The following is a 17118-nucleotide window of genomic DNA, read 5'->3' on the forward strand; positions in this document are numbered from 1 at the left end:
AGAGTTCAGTTCACTCTTCTTGCAGCAGTATGTACATGATGCAGATACTCTACCTTTTATTAGTACGTAAACATATCACTGTCATTCTGGGTTGACTTCTTGTTTAGCTGTCAACGGGCATACAGGGCTCTAGTCTAGTATAAGGTCTGTAGTAAGTGGGATTAAATGTGTTAATCAGTAGCTCTCCCAGTCTTCTGTTGATCAGACTATGGTCCAGTTTCCCAGATTGAGATTAAACCTATTCCTTGACTGAAAAGCACCTTGAATGGCGATCCTTAATTGAGCATGCATTTTAAGAGTAGGCTTAATCTGAGTCCGGCAACTCATTCTATTGCATTTACATTTACATTACATTTAAGTCATTTAGCATACGCTCTTATCCAGAGCGACTTACAAATTGGTGCATTCACCTTATGACATCCAGTGGGACAGTCACGTGCATCTAAAACTTAGGGGGGGGTGGGGTGAGAGGGATTACTTAACCTATCCTAGGTATTCCTTAAAGAGGTGGAGGGTAACATCCTCTATTCCTTTGAGATATGGATGGAGGAGACTGAAGAAACTATTATAGTGGCCTTTGCTGAGATCCTTACCAAGGTTAGGAATGTCATAGTTCCTCAACTCAAAATGCAACTCTGTGATTGTTCTATCCTAGCCTGTACACATCCCCACCCCAGTGTTTGTGCCATAAGCTTTTTCAATGCTGAGTTCCCTGGCCTCTCCCCCTTTTGGTTTTAAATCAATGTCTACTTTTATTGCCTTCCTGAAACCTATACTTATCTCTCTGTATGCTTACTTGTTCATATTTGACCAATGGACACAATGGCCTGGTTGTATTAACTAAATGCAGTCATGGGAGAATATGGATGATGAACTGAACAAACTAGGGATATGTCCTTTCCTCTCTATGTCAAATGGCTTTCCTTGCTTTTAATGCTTGCCAGCGTTTGGTCAGCCAATTTGTACTTTGTTAACTGTTTTGTTTCTGTCAGAGCAAGATGTCCCCCTCAGGGCCTTGAACCTTATCACAAGTCTGGTTCCTTCCTCTCAACAGAAAATGATCTTGTTCGTCTCGTTAGTTGCCTTCCTGCGTTTTTTTATTTGTATTTTTCTAATTATGTTAAAACACTAGTATTAATTAGCATATTCATTTTCAAAATAACAGTGTTGGTGGGATGTCTGAAGGGTTAAGACATGGGAAGAAAAGGGGGTTTGTGGTCAATCGTTTTACATTTTTATCTTTTGTTCAAATACTTTTAAGGGATATATGTTTAGGTATGTCTGTGCATAAAATGGAGTTTGTGTGTGTGTGTGTGTGTGTGTGTGTGTGTGTGTGTGTGGGGTGGGTGGGTTAGTGGTTTCTTGTGAGGGTGACCCTTTGGTTATATAGGTCACACCTCTGTGTTAGCGGGCAGATCCAACCCGCTTGCTTACAGCTGCTCTAGGGCCTGACTGCATACCTTTGTATATTAAGACATTGTGGAGCCGGGGGCAAGATATGGCTAGGAAAACATGCCTCAATCCAAGGATGAGAAATGTTTTGGTACTACAAATTGTCCCATTTTCCTAAGAAGTCGTTCAATCTTCTTGATGTAACGGTAGGGATAATGGGACAATTTGGAGTAGAACTCATTTCTCATCCCTGCATTGAGGTACGTATTCCGAGCCATATCTCCCGCCGGCACCGCGTTGTCCTAATTTACAGAGGAATGCTGTCCGACCCTAGTGCAGCTGTAAACAAGCGGATTGGACCTGCCTGTTAACTTCTTGTGTATTTACTATATCATATCTGTAAGAATGACTTGTATAATATCAAGACAATGAGTACACATATTAATACAAAAAATAAAACGTGAATATAAAAAACTTAACATGGTTTTGTGCTTATTTTTAAATATATTTTTACAGTTGACAAAATAAAAGGTGCCATGCTATGTTGCCTTGGGTCTCTCTTTATGTAATGTTGTGGTGTCTCTCTTATCATGTGTGTTTTGTCCTATATTTTTTTATCTTTAATCTCAACTCCCGTCCCCGCAGGACGACCAAATAAGAATTTGTTCTTAACTGACTTGCCTAGTTAAAAATATATAATATAAATTATATACAATATAAATTATGTTTTCCGGAAACCGTTTGTACTGCTAGGAACCTGTTTTTAGGATGGTCTGTGTTTGGGGGAAACTGTTCACTGTTGCAATTTCGACATTTCCGGTCCACATGTAAACTCATTGTTTTTAGTTTGCACGGTAGAGTATTATAGTTACTGTAGATATAGTATATAGTGACAAAGTTACTGGTTCTCTCACTTTCTTTGATTATATAAGCGACATTCATAGACTGTAAGCATGAAACTACTGACGCACAACATGTTGACCTCTCACGTGAAAGGGGTAACCAAAGGATACCCTCTCCTCATCAAGGTAAGGAAGTTTGCTCAAAACTACTTGTGGTGTTGCGGCAACTTGCAATGTGTTAAATGCACCACGTATTTAGCTAGCTAATATGTGTGTTTTTTCATCCCGTTTGTGCGGATCCCAGGCGACGGAGGTGAAAGTGAGTGAGGTGGAGTTTAATCCCAATTTCGTGAGTCGAATGATCCCCAAATTGGAGTGGAGCGCCCTGGTTCAGGCAGCTGATGGGGTTAGTCCGTCTGTCTGACTAACACACTTGTACAAAGTCATTTCAAGCTACTGTATCCAACAGAGGTAGAATAGTTAGCTAGGCCAACAGCTAGATGACATGTACACTAACTATACTTGGGTCTGATACAGAAAGGCTTTACCTAAAATATTGTTAAAGTGATTGTGGTTGTATGGCAATATCACTGTCTTCCTGCATATCCTAATTCCTAACTGGTCTTTTCTCCAGCTGGGTCATCTCCAAGATTTACCTGCAGAGCTCGTCACGGACTATGAGAATAATGAAGACTTCCTGCGTAAAGTACACCGGGTTCTGCTGGAGGTGAGGTTCACCATAAATAACCTGTTGTTGTTGTTCATTACTTAGTTCTATCAACTACTATTTTGGTCAATATAAAGAAGCATAATGCATTTATTATGGGAATATGAGGACATCTAGTGGTCAGGTTAGGTAGAGTCTCCGTCATGTTCCCTCTTGGCACTTTCATTCTGCTTGATAAAACGTGATTGTAGGTTTAACCCTATTTTCACACACACGCAGAGTAACTACAGGTGATGTGACGTTTATCTGTCTCTCTGTCCAGGTGGAGGTGCTGGAAGGGTGTCTGCAGTGCCCAGAGTCTGGCCGTGAGTTCCCCATCTCTCGGGGGGTCCCCAACATGCTGCTGAATGAGGATGAGGCATAGAGGGGGGTTGGTTATACGCTAACCCCACCCCCACCCTCTCACCCCAACCGTTCATTGTATGGGACTGCTGGCATTAGAAGTGAGGGGAAAACTGGACTCTTGTTTGAGTGGATAGGAAGAAATACCACACTGTTGAATTGGTTATATAGTATAGTACCTGGGGCAATGAAATGTGAACACACTGCTGCCCCAAGAAAACCACAGAACGGATCTGAATGCTGTCCAATATCTGTGAGCTGATTTTGTTTTATTTATTTTTATAGAAATGTTTCGGTGGATTTTTTTCCTGCAGAAGTACAACTCCTTGGTTTCCTTGGTACCCTGCTTTCCCTTGTAATTAATTTACACAGATAAATAAATACTGGTACACATCAACTACATAATGTAAAAAAATAAATACATATCAATACTATATTTAGTCATGAATGAAAGGTAAAGTATGTCAAACTGTGATAGTTAAAGTCGGCGGTTTACATACAATTAGGTTGGAGTCATTAAAACTAGTTTTTCAACCACTACAAATTTCTTGTTAACAAACTATAGTTTTGCATGACACGAGACATTTTTCCAACAATTGTTTACAGACAGTGAATTATAAGTGAAATAATCTATCACAATTTGGTTTACATGCACTAAGTTGACTGCTTTTAAACAGCTTGGAAAATTCCAAATGTCATGGCTTTAGAAGCTTCTGATAGGCTAATTGACATCATTTGAGTAAATTGGAGGTGTACCTGTGGATGTATTTCAAGGCCTACCTTCAAACTCAGTGCCTCTTTGCTTGACATGAGAAAATCAAAAGAAATCAGCTAAGACATCACAAAAATTGTAGACCTCCACAAGTCTGGTTCATCGCCGGGAGCAATTTCCAAACACCTGAAGGTACCACGTTCATCTGTACAAACAATAGTATGCAACTATAAACACCACTGGGACCACGCAGCCGTCATACCGCTCAGGAAGGAGACGAGTTCTGTCTCCTGAAGATGAACATACTTTGGTGCAAATCAATCCCTGAACCACAGCAAAGGACCTTGTGAAGATGGTGGAAGAAACAGGTACAAAAGTATCTATATCGACATGACCTGAAAGGCCGCTCAGCAAGGAAGAAGCCACTGCTCCAAAACCGCCATAAAAAGCCAGTCTACGGTTTGCCACTGCACATGGGGACAAAGATCATACTTTTTGGAGAACTGTCCTGTGGTCTGATTAAACAAATATAGAACTGCTTGGCCATAATGACCATTGTTATGTTTGGAGGAAAAAGGGACGCTTGCAAGCCGAAGAACACCATCCCAACCATGAAGCACGGGGGTTGCAGCATCATGTTGTGGGGGTGTTTGCTACAGAAGGGACTGGTGCACTTCACAAAATAGATGGCACGTGAGGAAAGAAAATGATGTGGATATATTGAAGCAACATCTCAAGACATCAGTCAGGAAGTTAAAGCTAGGTCGCAAATGGGTCTTCCAAATGTATAATGACCCCAATAATACTTCCAAAGTTGTGGCAAGATGGCTTAAGGACAACTAAGTCAAGGTATTGGAGTGGCCATCACAAAGCCCTGACCTCAATCCCATAGACAACTTGTTGGCAGAACTGAAAAAGCATGTGCGAGCAAGGAGGCCTACAAACCTGACTCACTTACACCAGCTCTGTCAGGAGGAATGGGCCAAAATTCACCCAACTAATTGTGAGAAGCTTGTGGAAGGCTACCCAAAATGTTTGACCCAAGTTAAACAATTTAAAGGCAATGCTACCAAATTGTAATTGAGTGTTTGTAAAGTTCTGACCCAATGGGAATGTGATGAAAGAAATAAAGGCTGAAATAAATCATTCTCTCAACTATTATTCTAACATGTCACATTCTTAAAATGAAGTGGTGATCCTAACTGACCTAAAATGGGATTTTAACTAGGATTAAATGTCAGAAATTGTGGGAAACTGAGTTTAAATTAATTTGGCTAGGGTGTATGTAAACTTCCGACTTCAACTGTAAATCATCAAATCAAAGTGTATTGGTCACGTACACGGTTTAGTCTGTGTTATAGCGGTGCAGCAAAATGCTGATGTTACTAGCTCCTAACAATGCAGTCAAATGTCAAACAGCTAAAATATGCAGAAAAATACACAAAAAAAGAAAGGAAAGAAATTAAGGATGGCGGGACGAATCCAATTAATCCAATTAACAACGAATCCAATTAACAACCCAAATAGCACTCTAGCAGTATCAAAATGCAATCTACATATGTACACCGGGGGAATTTACACAACCTAGACTAAGTATGATATGTACAGCAGTAGATAAACTATATATAAAAGTATGTGGCCACACATTCAAATTAGTTGATTTGGTTATTTCAGCCACACCTGTTGCTGACAGGTATATAAAATCGAGCACACCGCCGTGCAATCTCCATAGACAAACATTGGCACCAACGTGGCACTATCATATGATGCAACCATTCCAACAAGTCAGTTTGTCAAATTTCTGCCTTGCTAGAGCTGCCCCAGTCAACTGCAAGTGCTGTTATTGTGAAGTGGAAACGTCTAGGAGCAACAATGGCTCAGCTGCAAAGTGGTATGCCAAACAAGCTCACAGAATGTGATAGCCGAGTGCTGAGCTCGTAGCACATAAAAATCGTCTGTTCTCGGTTGCAACACTCACTAGTGAGTTACAAACTGCCTCTGGAAGCAACGTCAGCACAAGAACTGTTCGTCTGGAGCTTCATGAAATGGGTTTTCATGGCCGAGCGGCCACACACAAGCCTAAGATCACCATGCGCAATGCCAAGCGTCGGCTGGAGTGGTGTAAAGCTTGACGCCATTGGATTCTGGAGAAGTGGAAATGTGTTCTCTGGTGTGATGAATCACACTTCACCATCTGGCAGTCCAACGGACGAATCTGGGTGTGGCAGATGTGCGGAGAATGCTACCTGCCCGAATGCATAGTGCCAACTGTAAAGTTTGTTGGAGGAGTAATAATGGTCTGGGGCTGTTGTTCATGGTTCTGGAGCGGCCCCTTAGTTCCAGAGAGGGAAAATTGTAACACTACAGCTTACAATGACATTCTAGATGATTCTGTGCTTCTGCCCAACATCAGCACCCAATCTCACTAATGCTCTTGTGGCTGAATGGAAGCAAGTCCTCGCAGCAATGTTCCACCATCTAGTGGAAAGCCTTCCCAGAAGAGTGCTGCTCTAACAGCCTCCACACAGGGGACCAACTCCATATTAATGCCCACAATTTTGGAATTAGATGTTCGACGAGCAGGTGTCCACATAGTTTTGGTCATGTACTGTATATTAGGGTGAGCTATGTCAAGTATCCAGTATATAAATACAAATGTGATGTGTATAAACACTGTAACTAAAATACAATGTACAGTAGTAGAAATATTAGAATGAGCTATGTCGGGATACAGTATTTAAATACACAGTGTGAAACGGGAGTGACCAGTGGTTCAATGTCTCTATAACATGGGACAGCAGCGTTTGTGTGTGCGAGAGAGAGAGAGAACCATATCCTTGAGTTTGTTGTCGCAGGCAGGAGAACTGCTAGAGGATAGATGACGTGGCGAGTCATGACTATATTTGGACTGAGGAAAAGCGAAAAAGCTCCAGCCAGGGATAAGTTGTTTTTGAGGAAGTATTTTTATACCCACACATTGCAATTCTACAACTAACCACTAGGCCCCTTTGATCCATTAACCCCAGGTCAAACAGTAACACTGGCTGTTGCCAAACATCCCTAGATCCACGTAGGCAAAATTTTCTCTGAGCAGCCATGGGGGTGCACCGTCTGAGGCTCTGGGGCACAGCATGTTGAAACAAGAATGTGTTTGTTCCCAAACTTCCCCTGTAGTGTTATCATTTTTAGAAACCTTGCAAGGAGAGAAAAAAGCCTGCCACAAGCCTTTGGGCTGCTTGCGTCTCTTACTCTCTTTCTCTTTGTAGTACCTATCCCTTCTACTTACTGCAATTACAGCCTTGGAGCCGAAACTATAATAACAGTATAATGGGATGAGGAGAGAGCTGCAATAAAAGCCTCCTTTGACAGATTAACAGTCCCGGGCTTCTGAACTGTAATTAACAATGAGACTGGGAAGAAGAGTAAGAGAGAGGGAAGGAGGGGGAGAGAGAAAGAAAGAAAGAGAGAGACAGGGTGGGACTGAATAACTGGGCTACTCATTTATTATAACTGAAAATTAAAAGATTGAAATAAATACTAGATATGGGACAAGTGGCCTACATTTATGTAGAACACACTAAGGAGACATGTCACAGTTATGGAAATAACTAGAGGGAAGACGAATGAGACCATGATCAGTCAAATATGACAAGCCAAGGAAATAGCAAACTCCATCTATAATTTTTTTGCTTTTCAATGGAGACGGGGTAACATGGACAAATCATGGACAGATTTTAGGCCTGGCTACTTATCAAGTGGTGGTTTTGACGGGTTTCAACAAGATACTTACCTGAGGATAGAAGGGAGGCCTGTGCAAACCCTTTTTGTGGTGTGGAGATTTTCCAAAAATATATCTGCCATTTCGTGTGTGTGTGTGTGTGTGTGTGTGTGTGTGTGTGTGTGTGTGTGTGTGTGTGTGTGTGTGTGTGTGTGTGTGTGTGTGTGTGTGTGTGTGTGTGTGTGTGTGTGTACTCTGAATTGATGAGAGGGAGATACCTACATAATGACACATACCCATCGCCCACTGTGTTTCTCGGTCTCTCGTTCTGTCTGTTGCTTTGTCTGTCTGTCTCTCTCTTTCACACACACCTTGCATTGCACACTGAAGTTACTGTCCCACAGCTCTGGATGATATATTTTTCTTGCCAAGAAATTAAAGGGTGGCATCAGACCTTTTTGCTGTAGTGGATCGTTTTTCCCCCTCTGATATCCACATCAGAAGAATCAAGAGGATTAGATTTTTCTTCATTTTCTAAGGATGGGACTGTTCCAACGCTTACCCTAAGCTCTATAATGTATTTAAACGTTTCTGGAGGAGTTTTATTTTTCGGGAGTACAAATATTTCTTCCATGGAGGATTTAATCATATTCTAACTTGTATGTAGTGTGAAAGAATTTGACGAGCCAACCATGCTGATTGGTTTACATCTCAACATTTTCTCAAAATGTGTGTAAATTCATAGCCCATGACTATAATTTATTTAACCAGTGAAGTCACCCTTATAGCAGGAATCTATAGCATTCAGTTCCGATAATAGAAAATACAAATAATACTTATGGGCAGTGATTTTTTCTTTCATTTGCTCAGAGGCTGTCAGAGAAGAACATGAACAAACATACACTTTCCAAATTATTTGATAGAACTTTGCAATGTAAGACATGGGCTGAACTCTTAAATTGACATTACATGTTTGTCATTTAGCACTCTTAAATTGTAATTGTATTTCTTTTTCACTATTATTTGGCAGATTGTTTTCGGTTTTTTTACGTGTTAGAAGTTTTTCAAACGTAAATTCTCTGTTAATAAAGTTTACACTCTGGGAGTTGCTAAAACATTCGCCAGTGCGCATTGGATTCCACACAGGTCCTCAGTGCGCATTGGACTGCACCGGACAGACACAGACTGAAAGATTCCTGAAGATTTCATATGGAGCCGAGTGAGTCCGTTCACCAATCTGACCACCGGACTATATGGCTGACCCACCTCGCCTTGCTGCTGCTCCGGCTGGCGGTGTCCGCGGAGGGGCTCTCCACCTGCCAGTCATTCAGCCTGGATGATCAGAAGTCCAAGCGCATCGAGGCCGTTCGCGGTCAGATCCTCAGCAAGCTCCGCTACCGGAGCCCACCGGAGCCCCCCGCACCGAGCCCACAGCCCGAGACTGTGCCCGCTGAGGTGATGCTGCTCTACAACAGCACTCGGGAGCTGCTGAAGGAGCGTGCGCGCCAGGCCGAGTCCGCGTGCGACCGGGAGAGCAGCGAGGAGGATTATTATGCAAAAGAGGTTCAGCGCATAGACATGCTTCCGCAGCGCACAGACATCAGTGAGTGGCGCTTTCCACAATTATATTTTCAATATATGTCGCAAATCAATCGTGGTCCATTTTTATGTAAGTGATTTATATATTTTTTTAAAACGTTGTACAGCACTATAACGCATATGCGTAATGATTTCCAACCACCAATCTGACTACAAAAAAAAATATTTTTTTACAGATACTTTTGAAAAACTACGTGATTACTTATTGGATTACTTTTACATTCAGAAAGGATGTTCGCGGAAAAAAATACATGATGACATATTTTTGTTTTATCAATGACATTCAATTCAGCACTGAAAAAAATGCGTTCCACCTGAGTGTCTGACCACAGGTCAGAGACCACCATGATGACACACCAAACGCTTTTGATGGATCATTTTTGTCTTCTTCTAATGCCTCGTAACGGGAAAGTAATCCAAAAGTAACAAAGTAATCCGATTGTGTTACTGAGTTAGGGTAATCCAAAAATTACGTTGCTAATTACAATTTTGGACTGGTTGTAACTGTAACCGATTACGTTTAGAAAGTACCCAACTTGTCAACCATTTGTCAGATACCTCGATGACTTAGGATATGTGTGTGAGACGCTCGGATAGGCTATACAATATTTAGCATATACTGTAGATTCAAATCAAACTTTATTTGTCACATGCACCGAATACAACAAGTGTAGACCTTACCGTGAAACGCTTACTTACAAGCCCTTAACCAACAGTGCAGTTCAAGAAGAGTTTATCAAATATTTACCAAATAAACTAAAGTAAAAAAAGAATTACAAGTACCAATAAAATAACAATAACGAGGCTATAACACAGGGGGTGCTGGTAGTCGAGGTCATTTGTGCATATAGGTTGAGGTGAATATTGCATATTTATTCATGAATTGATGTCCAGGTATTAGTATTTCCAATAAGTCCTATATCTCTTACCACTCCCATAGATGCAGTGAACCCTCCAGCCCCCAGCCCATATTACAGAGTGGTGGGATTCGATGTGAGTGGTGTGGACAGGAACTCCAGCACCCTGGTCAAAGCTGAGTTCAGAATCTACAGAGCAGCCAACCCCCAGGCCCGCACCTCTGAGCAGAGAGTAGAGATCTATCAGGTACTGACAACATTACACCATCACTTACCTTCACCAGGTAGACCCATCACAATACCATATACCCACTCCAGGTGTCACAATACCATATACCCACTCCAGGTGTCACAATACCATATACCCACTCCAGGTGTCACAATACCATATACCCACTCCAGGTGTCACAATACCATATACCCACTCCAGGTGTCACAATACCATATACCCACTCCAGGTGTCACAATACCATATACCCACTCCAGGTGTCACAATACCATATAGCCACTCCAGGTGTCACAATACCATATACCCACTCCAGGTGTCACAATACCATATACCCACTCCAGGTGTCACAATACCATATACCCACTCCAGGTGTCACAATACCATATACCCACTCCAGGTGTCACAATACCATATACCCACTCCAGGTGTCACAATACCATATACCCACTCCAGGTGTCACAATACCATATACCCACTCCAGGTGTCACAATATCATATACCCACTCCAGGTGTCACAATACCATATACCCACTCCAGGTGTCACAATACCATATACCCACTCCAGGTGTCACAATACCATATAGCCACTCCAGGTGTCACAATACCCAATACCCACTCCAGGTGTCACAATACCCAATACCCACTCCAGGTGTCACATTATCATATACCCACTCCTGGTGTCACAATACCATATACCCACTCCAGGTGTCACAATACCATATACCCACTCCAGGTGTCACAATACCATATACCCACTCCAGGTGTCACAATACCATATACTCACTCCAGGTGTCACAATACCATATACCCACTCCAGGTGTCACAATACCATATACCCACTCCAGGTGTCACAATATCATATACCCACTCCAGGTGTCACAATACCATATACCCACTCCTGGTGTCACAATACCATATACCCACTCCAGGTGTCACAATATCATATACCCACTCCAGGTGTCACAATACCCAATACCCACTCCAGGTGTCACAATACCATATACCCACTCCAGGTGTCACAATACCATATACCCACTCCAGGTGTCACAATACCATATACCCACTCCAGGTGTCACAATATCATATACCCACTCCAGGTGTCACAATACCCAATACCCACTCCAGGTGTCACAATACCCAATACCCACTCCAGGTGTCACAATACCATATACCCACTCCAGGTGTCACAATATCATATACCCACTCCAGGTGTCACAATATCATATACCCACTCCTGGTGTCACAATACCATATAGCCACTCCTGGTGTCACAATACCATATACCCACTCCAGGTGTCACAATATCATATACCCACTCCAGGTGTCACAATATCATATACCCACTCCAGGTGTCACAATATCATATACCCACTCCTGGTGTCACAATACCATATAGCCACTCCTGGTGTCACAATATCATATACCCACTCCAGGTGTCACAATACCATATACCCACTCCAGGTGTCACAATATCATATACCCACTCCAGGTGTCACAATATCATATACCCACTCCTGGTGTCACAATACCATATAGCCACTCCTGGTGTCACAATATCATATACCCACTCCAGGTGTCACAATACCATATACCCACTCCAGGTGTCACATTATCATATAGCCACTCCAGGTGTCACAATACCATATACCCACTCCAGGTGTCACAATACCATATACTCACTCCAGGTGTCACAATACCATATACCCACTCCAGGTGTCACAATACCATATACCCACTCCAGGTGTCACAATATCATATACCCACTCCAGGTGTCACAATACCATATACCCACTCCTGGTGTCACAATACCATATACCCACTCCAGGTGTCACAATATCATATACCCACTCCAGGTGTCACAATACCCAATACCCACTCCAGGTGTCACAATACCCAATACCCACTCCAGGTGTCACAATACCATATACCCACTCCAGGTGTCACAATACCATATACCCACTCCAGGTGTCACAATACCATATACCCACTCCAGGTGTCACAATATCATATACCCACTCCAGGTGTCACAATACCCAATACCCACTCCAGGTGTCACAATACCCAATACCCACTCCAGGTGTCACAATACCATATACCCACTCCAGGTGTCACAATATCATATACCCACTCCAGGTGTCACAATATCATATACCCACTCCTGGTGTCACAATACCATATAGCCACTCCTGGTGTCACAATATCATATACCCACTCCTGGTGTCACAATACCATATACCCACTCCAGGTGTCACAATACCATATACCCACTCCAGGTGTCACAATACCATATACCCACTCCAGGTGTCACAATATCATAGAACTGCAACTGCAATACAGTGGAGTCTGAAATGATTGACACCCTTCATAAAAATGAGCAATAATGATTGTATAAAATAAATAATACAGAGCTATATTGTATGCAAAAATGTTTTGGGGAAATTATATTATTTTATAATAATACTATTGCTCAGAGAAAGAGATTTTGTTTAACAAGTAATCATTTGTTTCTCTCAGAAAGGTAGGGGTTGAAATCATTGACACCGCTCAAATTCTTATAAATAAAGTAGTCAAAAGTTTAGTATTTGATCCCTTATTCCTAGTTTGTGACTCTACAAACGTGTTGGATACATTTGCAGTTCAGTTTGGTTGTGTTTCAGATTATTTTGTGCCCAATAGAAATGAATGGTAAATAATGTGGTGTCATTTTGGAGTCACTTTCATTGTAAACGTTCCCTTGTGCCAGCTGTGGACTGATGTTCAAGAGCACATCTACAGAGGGTTACACGCTATCCTCTGGTTCTCTTTGTTTCTCCCTCTATGTCTCTGTCAGGTGATAGAGCCAGAAGAGCCAACAGGCCCCTCGCAGAGATACATCGATTCCAGAACTGTTCGCCCACGGACCAAGGGGGCGTGGCTCTCTGTGGATGTCACTGACACTGTGAAGGACTGGCTGGCTCATAAGGGTACGTTGACAAGCATATCACATGGCTCTATACCCCTTTATCTACTTAACAACATTCAAGGTGTCACGTAAAATGTTACTTGACACCTTGAAAGTTGTTAAGTTAGTGGTTATTGCACACACATTTAGAGGTATATATCTGTTTTCTCCTCTCACCATCTCTCTACCTGTACTTTATCCTCTCATCCTCCATATCACTCTTTCAGAGAGGAACTTGGGTTTGAAGCTGGGTGTTCACTGTCCATGCTGCACCTTCGTTCCCTCCACCAACAGCATTGTGTTCAATAAGAGTGAGGAGCTGGAGACACGCTTCGCAGGTCTGCTTGTTGTAGAACTTGTTTATGTTAAGTAACATAGACACGTAACACATGGCTCTTTTTTAATGATTGAGCTTCTCAATTCACTTACACACAGCATTCTGGCTGACAAATGTTCCCATTACAGTATGTCTCCATGAGATCACTCCACACCAACCCTTTCTCTCTCTCCTCCTTCACCCCTCTCCCCCATTTTCCTCTCCACCACTTCTTCTCCCTCCCCTTCTCTTCCTCCTCCTCTTCCCAAGGTCTGGATGATGAGCTGCTTCAGCAGCAGGTGCGGAAGCCGGGGGCTAAGGGCCAGGTAGAGTTTAGTACCAAGACCCCCCACCTCATCCTCACCCTGCTGCCCAGTGACAGGGTAGACAACCCGGGCAAAAAGACCCGCAAGAGGAGGGCTGCTGCAGACACCACCACCTGCTCCAGGTGGGGGAAACACTGATCCAGAAGCCAAAAACCTACATTGTAGATAACAACCATAGAATATACTTATCAGCGCTCTCTCTTTATTTTGGTCTTTGATATACAGAATCACTGCATATTTGTTCATAGCCACATTATTGATGATCGTTGTATTGTTGTTATGAATCTATTGGAGGCTTATAGGGAGTCTGCTAGGCTTGCAGTCCTGAAACTTATTAAGTAGGATATATCCTGTGTGGATCAGAATGAAAGAGTGTTTTCTGTCCATCTCTCCTACCTGTTGTAGGAATTCAGGCGCGGGCTGCTGTCTGCGATCTCTCTACATCGACTTCCGCCGGGACCTGAACTGGAAGTGGATCCACGAGCCGAAGGGCTACAAGGCCAATTTCTGCTCTGGCAGCTGCCCATACCTCTGGAGCGCTGACAACCACTACAACATGGTTAGTTAACCCCCAACCACTACAACATGGTTAGTTAACCCCCAACTACTACAACATGGTTAGTTAACCCCCAACCACAACAACATGGTTAGTTAACCCCCAACCACTACAACATGGTTAGTTAACCCCCAACCACTACAACATGGTTAGTTAACCCCCAACCACTACAACATGGTTAGTTAACCACCAACCACTACAACATGGTTAGTTAACCCCCAACCACTACAACATGGTTAGTTAACCCCCAACCACTACAACATGGTTAGTTAACCCCCAATCACTACAACATGGTTAGTTAACCACCAACCACTACAACATGGTTAGTTAACCCCAACCACTACAACATGGTTAGTTAACCCCCAACCACTACAACATGGTTAGTTAACCCCAACCACTACAACATGGTTAGTTAACCCCCAATCACTACAACATGGTTAGTTAACCACCAACCACTACAACATGGTTAGTTAACCCCAACCACTACAACATGGTTAGTTAACCCCAACCACTACAACATGGTTAGTTAACCCCAATCACTACAACATGGTTAGTTAACCACCAACCACTACAACATGGTTAGTTAACCCCAACCACTACAACATGGTTAGTTAACCCCAATCACTACAACATGGTTAGTTAACCACCAACCACTACAACATGGTTAGTTAACCCCCAACCACTACAACATGGTTAGTTAACCCCCAACCACTACAACATGGTTAGTTAACCCCAATCACTACAACATGGTTAGTTAACCACCAACCACTACAACATGGTTAGTTAACCCCAACCACTACAACATGGTTAGTTAACCCCAATCACTACAACATGGTTAGTTAACCACCAATCACTACAACATGGTTAGTTAACCCCCAACCACTACAACATGGTTAGTTAACCCCCAACCACTACAACATGGTTAGTTAACCCCCAACCACTACAACATGGTTAGTTAACCCCCAATCACTACAACATGGTTAGTTAACCACCAACCACTACAGTGGCATAAATGTTCTATCACCTCAGTCACAGTCAGGTCTTATGGTTTTATTACCATACACTCACTTTTACAGCATGGCTATACAAGTAGCTGAAATATCCTGTCATCTCAGCACCCTGCACAGTCCGTTGGTTACACATCCCAGTGTTCCTGCAGAACCATATTGTTCAACACAGTAGTAAGGTTAGATGGAAGTACTTAAAGGGTTAGTGCGCCCAAATTGACAAAATGACTAATTTGTTTTCTTCCCTGTAAGCAGTCGTGGATATGTGGTGGTGTGATGTATTGTTTAGCCTTTGTTTTATGTGTAATATAAGGGTCTTAATGTGTTTGGACCCCAGGAAGAGTGCTGCTGCCTTGGCAACAGCTAATGGGGATCCATAATAAATCCCAGGAAGAGGAGCTGCTGCCTTGGCAACAGCTAATGGGGATCCATAATAATAAACCCCAGGAAGAGGAGCTGCTGCCTTGGCAACAGCTAATGGGGATCCATAATAATAAACCCCAGGAAGAGGAGCTGCTGCCTTGGCAACAGCTAATGGGGATCCATAATAATAAACCCCAGGAAGAGGAGCTGCTACCTTGGCAGTAACAAATGGGGATCCATAATAAATACAAATACCAAATACAAATATGGACAAGTTATGAAAGCAATCAATGCTTTGGTTTAGTTTCCCTGCTACTGTTTCCACATGCTAACATGCTGTTTTAGCATTTGTGGCACAAATCCCATTCAAGTCACGCAACCGTTAACATTTTTCTCTCATAACGTTCAAATCATCTAGAAGTGACTTTGTTGAGCTTCACAGTCAGTCAATTTTAGATACTTTCGGATGGTTTGGATATGACGTGCAAAAAATTCCAATATTGATTCCATGACTTGAATGGGATATGTGCCAGGGAAGGAAACAGTGCCAGGGAAACTAAACCAAAGCATGGATCACTTTCATACCTGTTCAAGGTAAGGACACCAATGTGTCATTTTGTAATTTGGTTGAACTCTCTCTTTAAGTAGGTTTTTTGTGATATTTCATGTTCTCTATCTCTCACACACACACAGATCCTGCCACTGTATAACAAGCTGAACCCTGAGGCGTCGGCATCTCCGTGCTGCGTACCTCAGGACCTGGAGCCTCTGACCATCGTGTACTTCATGGGCCGAACGCCCAAGGTAGAGCAGCTCTCCAACATGGTGGTCAGGTCCTGCAAGTGCCGCTGACGCAGGGGCCCAGTGACGGGAGAGGGGGAAGGAGGAGGAAAAGAGCTGGACAAAACAACGACTACTTGTGCTCCTCAAGCAAAAAGGACAGACTGACCCTCTCTATCTATATATTCAACCCTTCATTTCACTTACACAGTCGGAGTCTAGCACAGGCTGTTGTTTTTTTCAAATCTCACAAGTATGAAACTGAGAAATTGTCTTCAACTGTGGGTCTTTTCCCCACTTTCATAAGGTCAAAAATACTGTAAATATCTTATTAATTGAAATAGCTTTATTAAACTTTATTATACATTTTCAAAATCTGATATTAAAGTGTTTTGGTTGGAAATACAATGT

General features: G+C 42.5%; 2 protein-coding genes across 2 annotated transcripts; both read left to right on the forward strand.

Moving 5' to 3' along the window:
* Nucleotides 1-2178: 2178 nt before the first annotated feature.
* trmt112 (tRNA methyltransferase activator subunit 11-2) lies at nt 2179-3737 on the forward strand. The gene is made up of 4 exons (XM_046296670.1): nt 2179-2420; nt 2539-2640; nt 2869-2961; nt 3224-3737. The coding sequence occupies exons 1-4, from the start codon at nt 2346-2348 to the stop codon at nt 3323-3325; spliced, it is 372 nt and encodes a 123-aa protein (XP_046152626.1). The 5' UTR covers nt 2179-2345; the 3' UTR covers nt 3326-3737.
* Nucleotides 3738-8042: 4305 nt separating this feature from the next.
* Nucleotides 8043-17110, forward strand: tgfb5 (transforming growth factor, beta 5). The gene is made up of 7 exons (XM_046295938.1): nt 8043-9336; nt 10273-10436; nt 13249-13381; nt 13587-13697; nt 13946-14123; nt 14407-14560; nt 16621-17110. Exons 1-7 carry the CDS (start codon nt 8943-8945, stop codon nt 16777-16779), a joined length of 1293 nt encoding a protein of 430 aa, XP_046151894.1. The 5' UTR covers nt 8043-8942; the 3' UTR covers nt 16780-17110.
* The last annotated feature ends 8 nt before the right edge of the window (nt 17111-17118 follow it).

Source organism: Oncorhynchus gorbuscha, linkage group LG13, assembly GCF_021184085.1.
Source record: "Oncorhynchus gorbuscha isolate QuinsamMale2020 ecotype Even-year linkage group LG13, OgorEven_v1.0, whole genome shotgun sequence".
In the NCBI taxonomy this organism is placed as follows: Eukaryota; Metazoa; Chordata; class Actinopteri; order Salmoniformes; family Salmonidae; genus Oncorhynchus; species Oncorhynchus gorbuscha.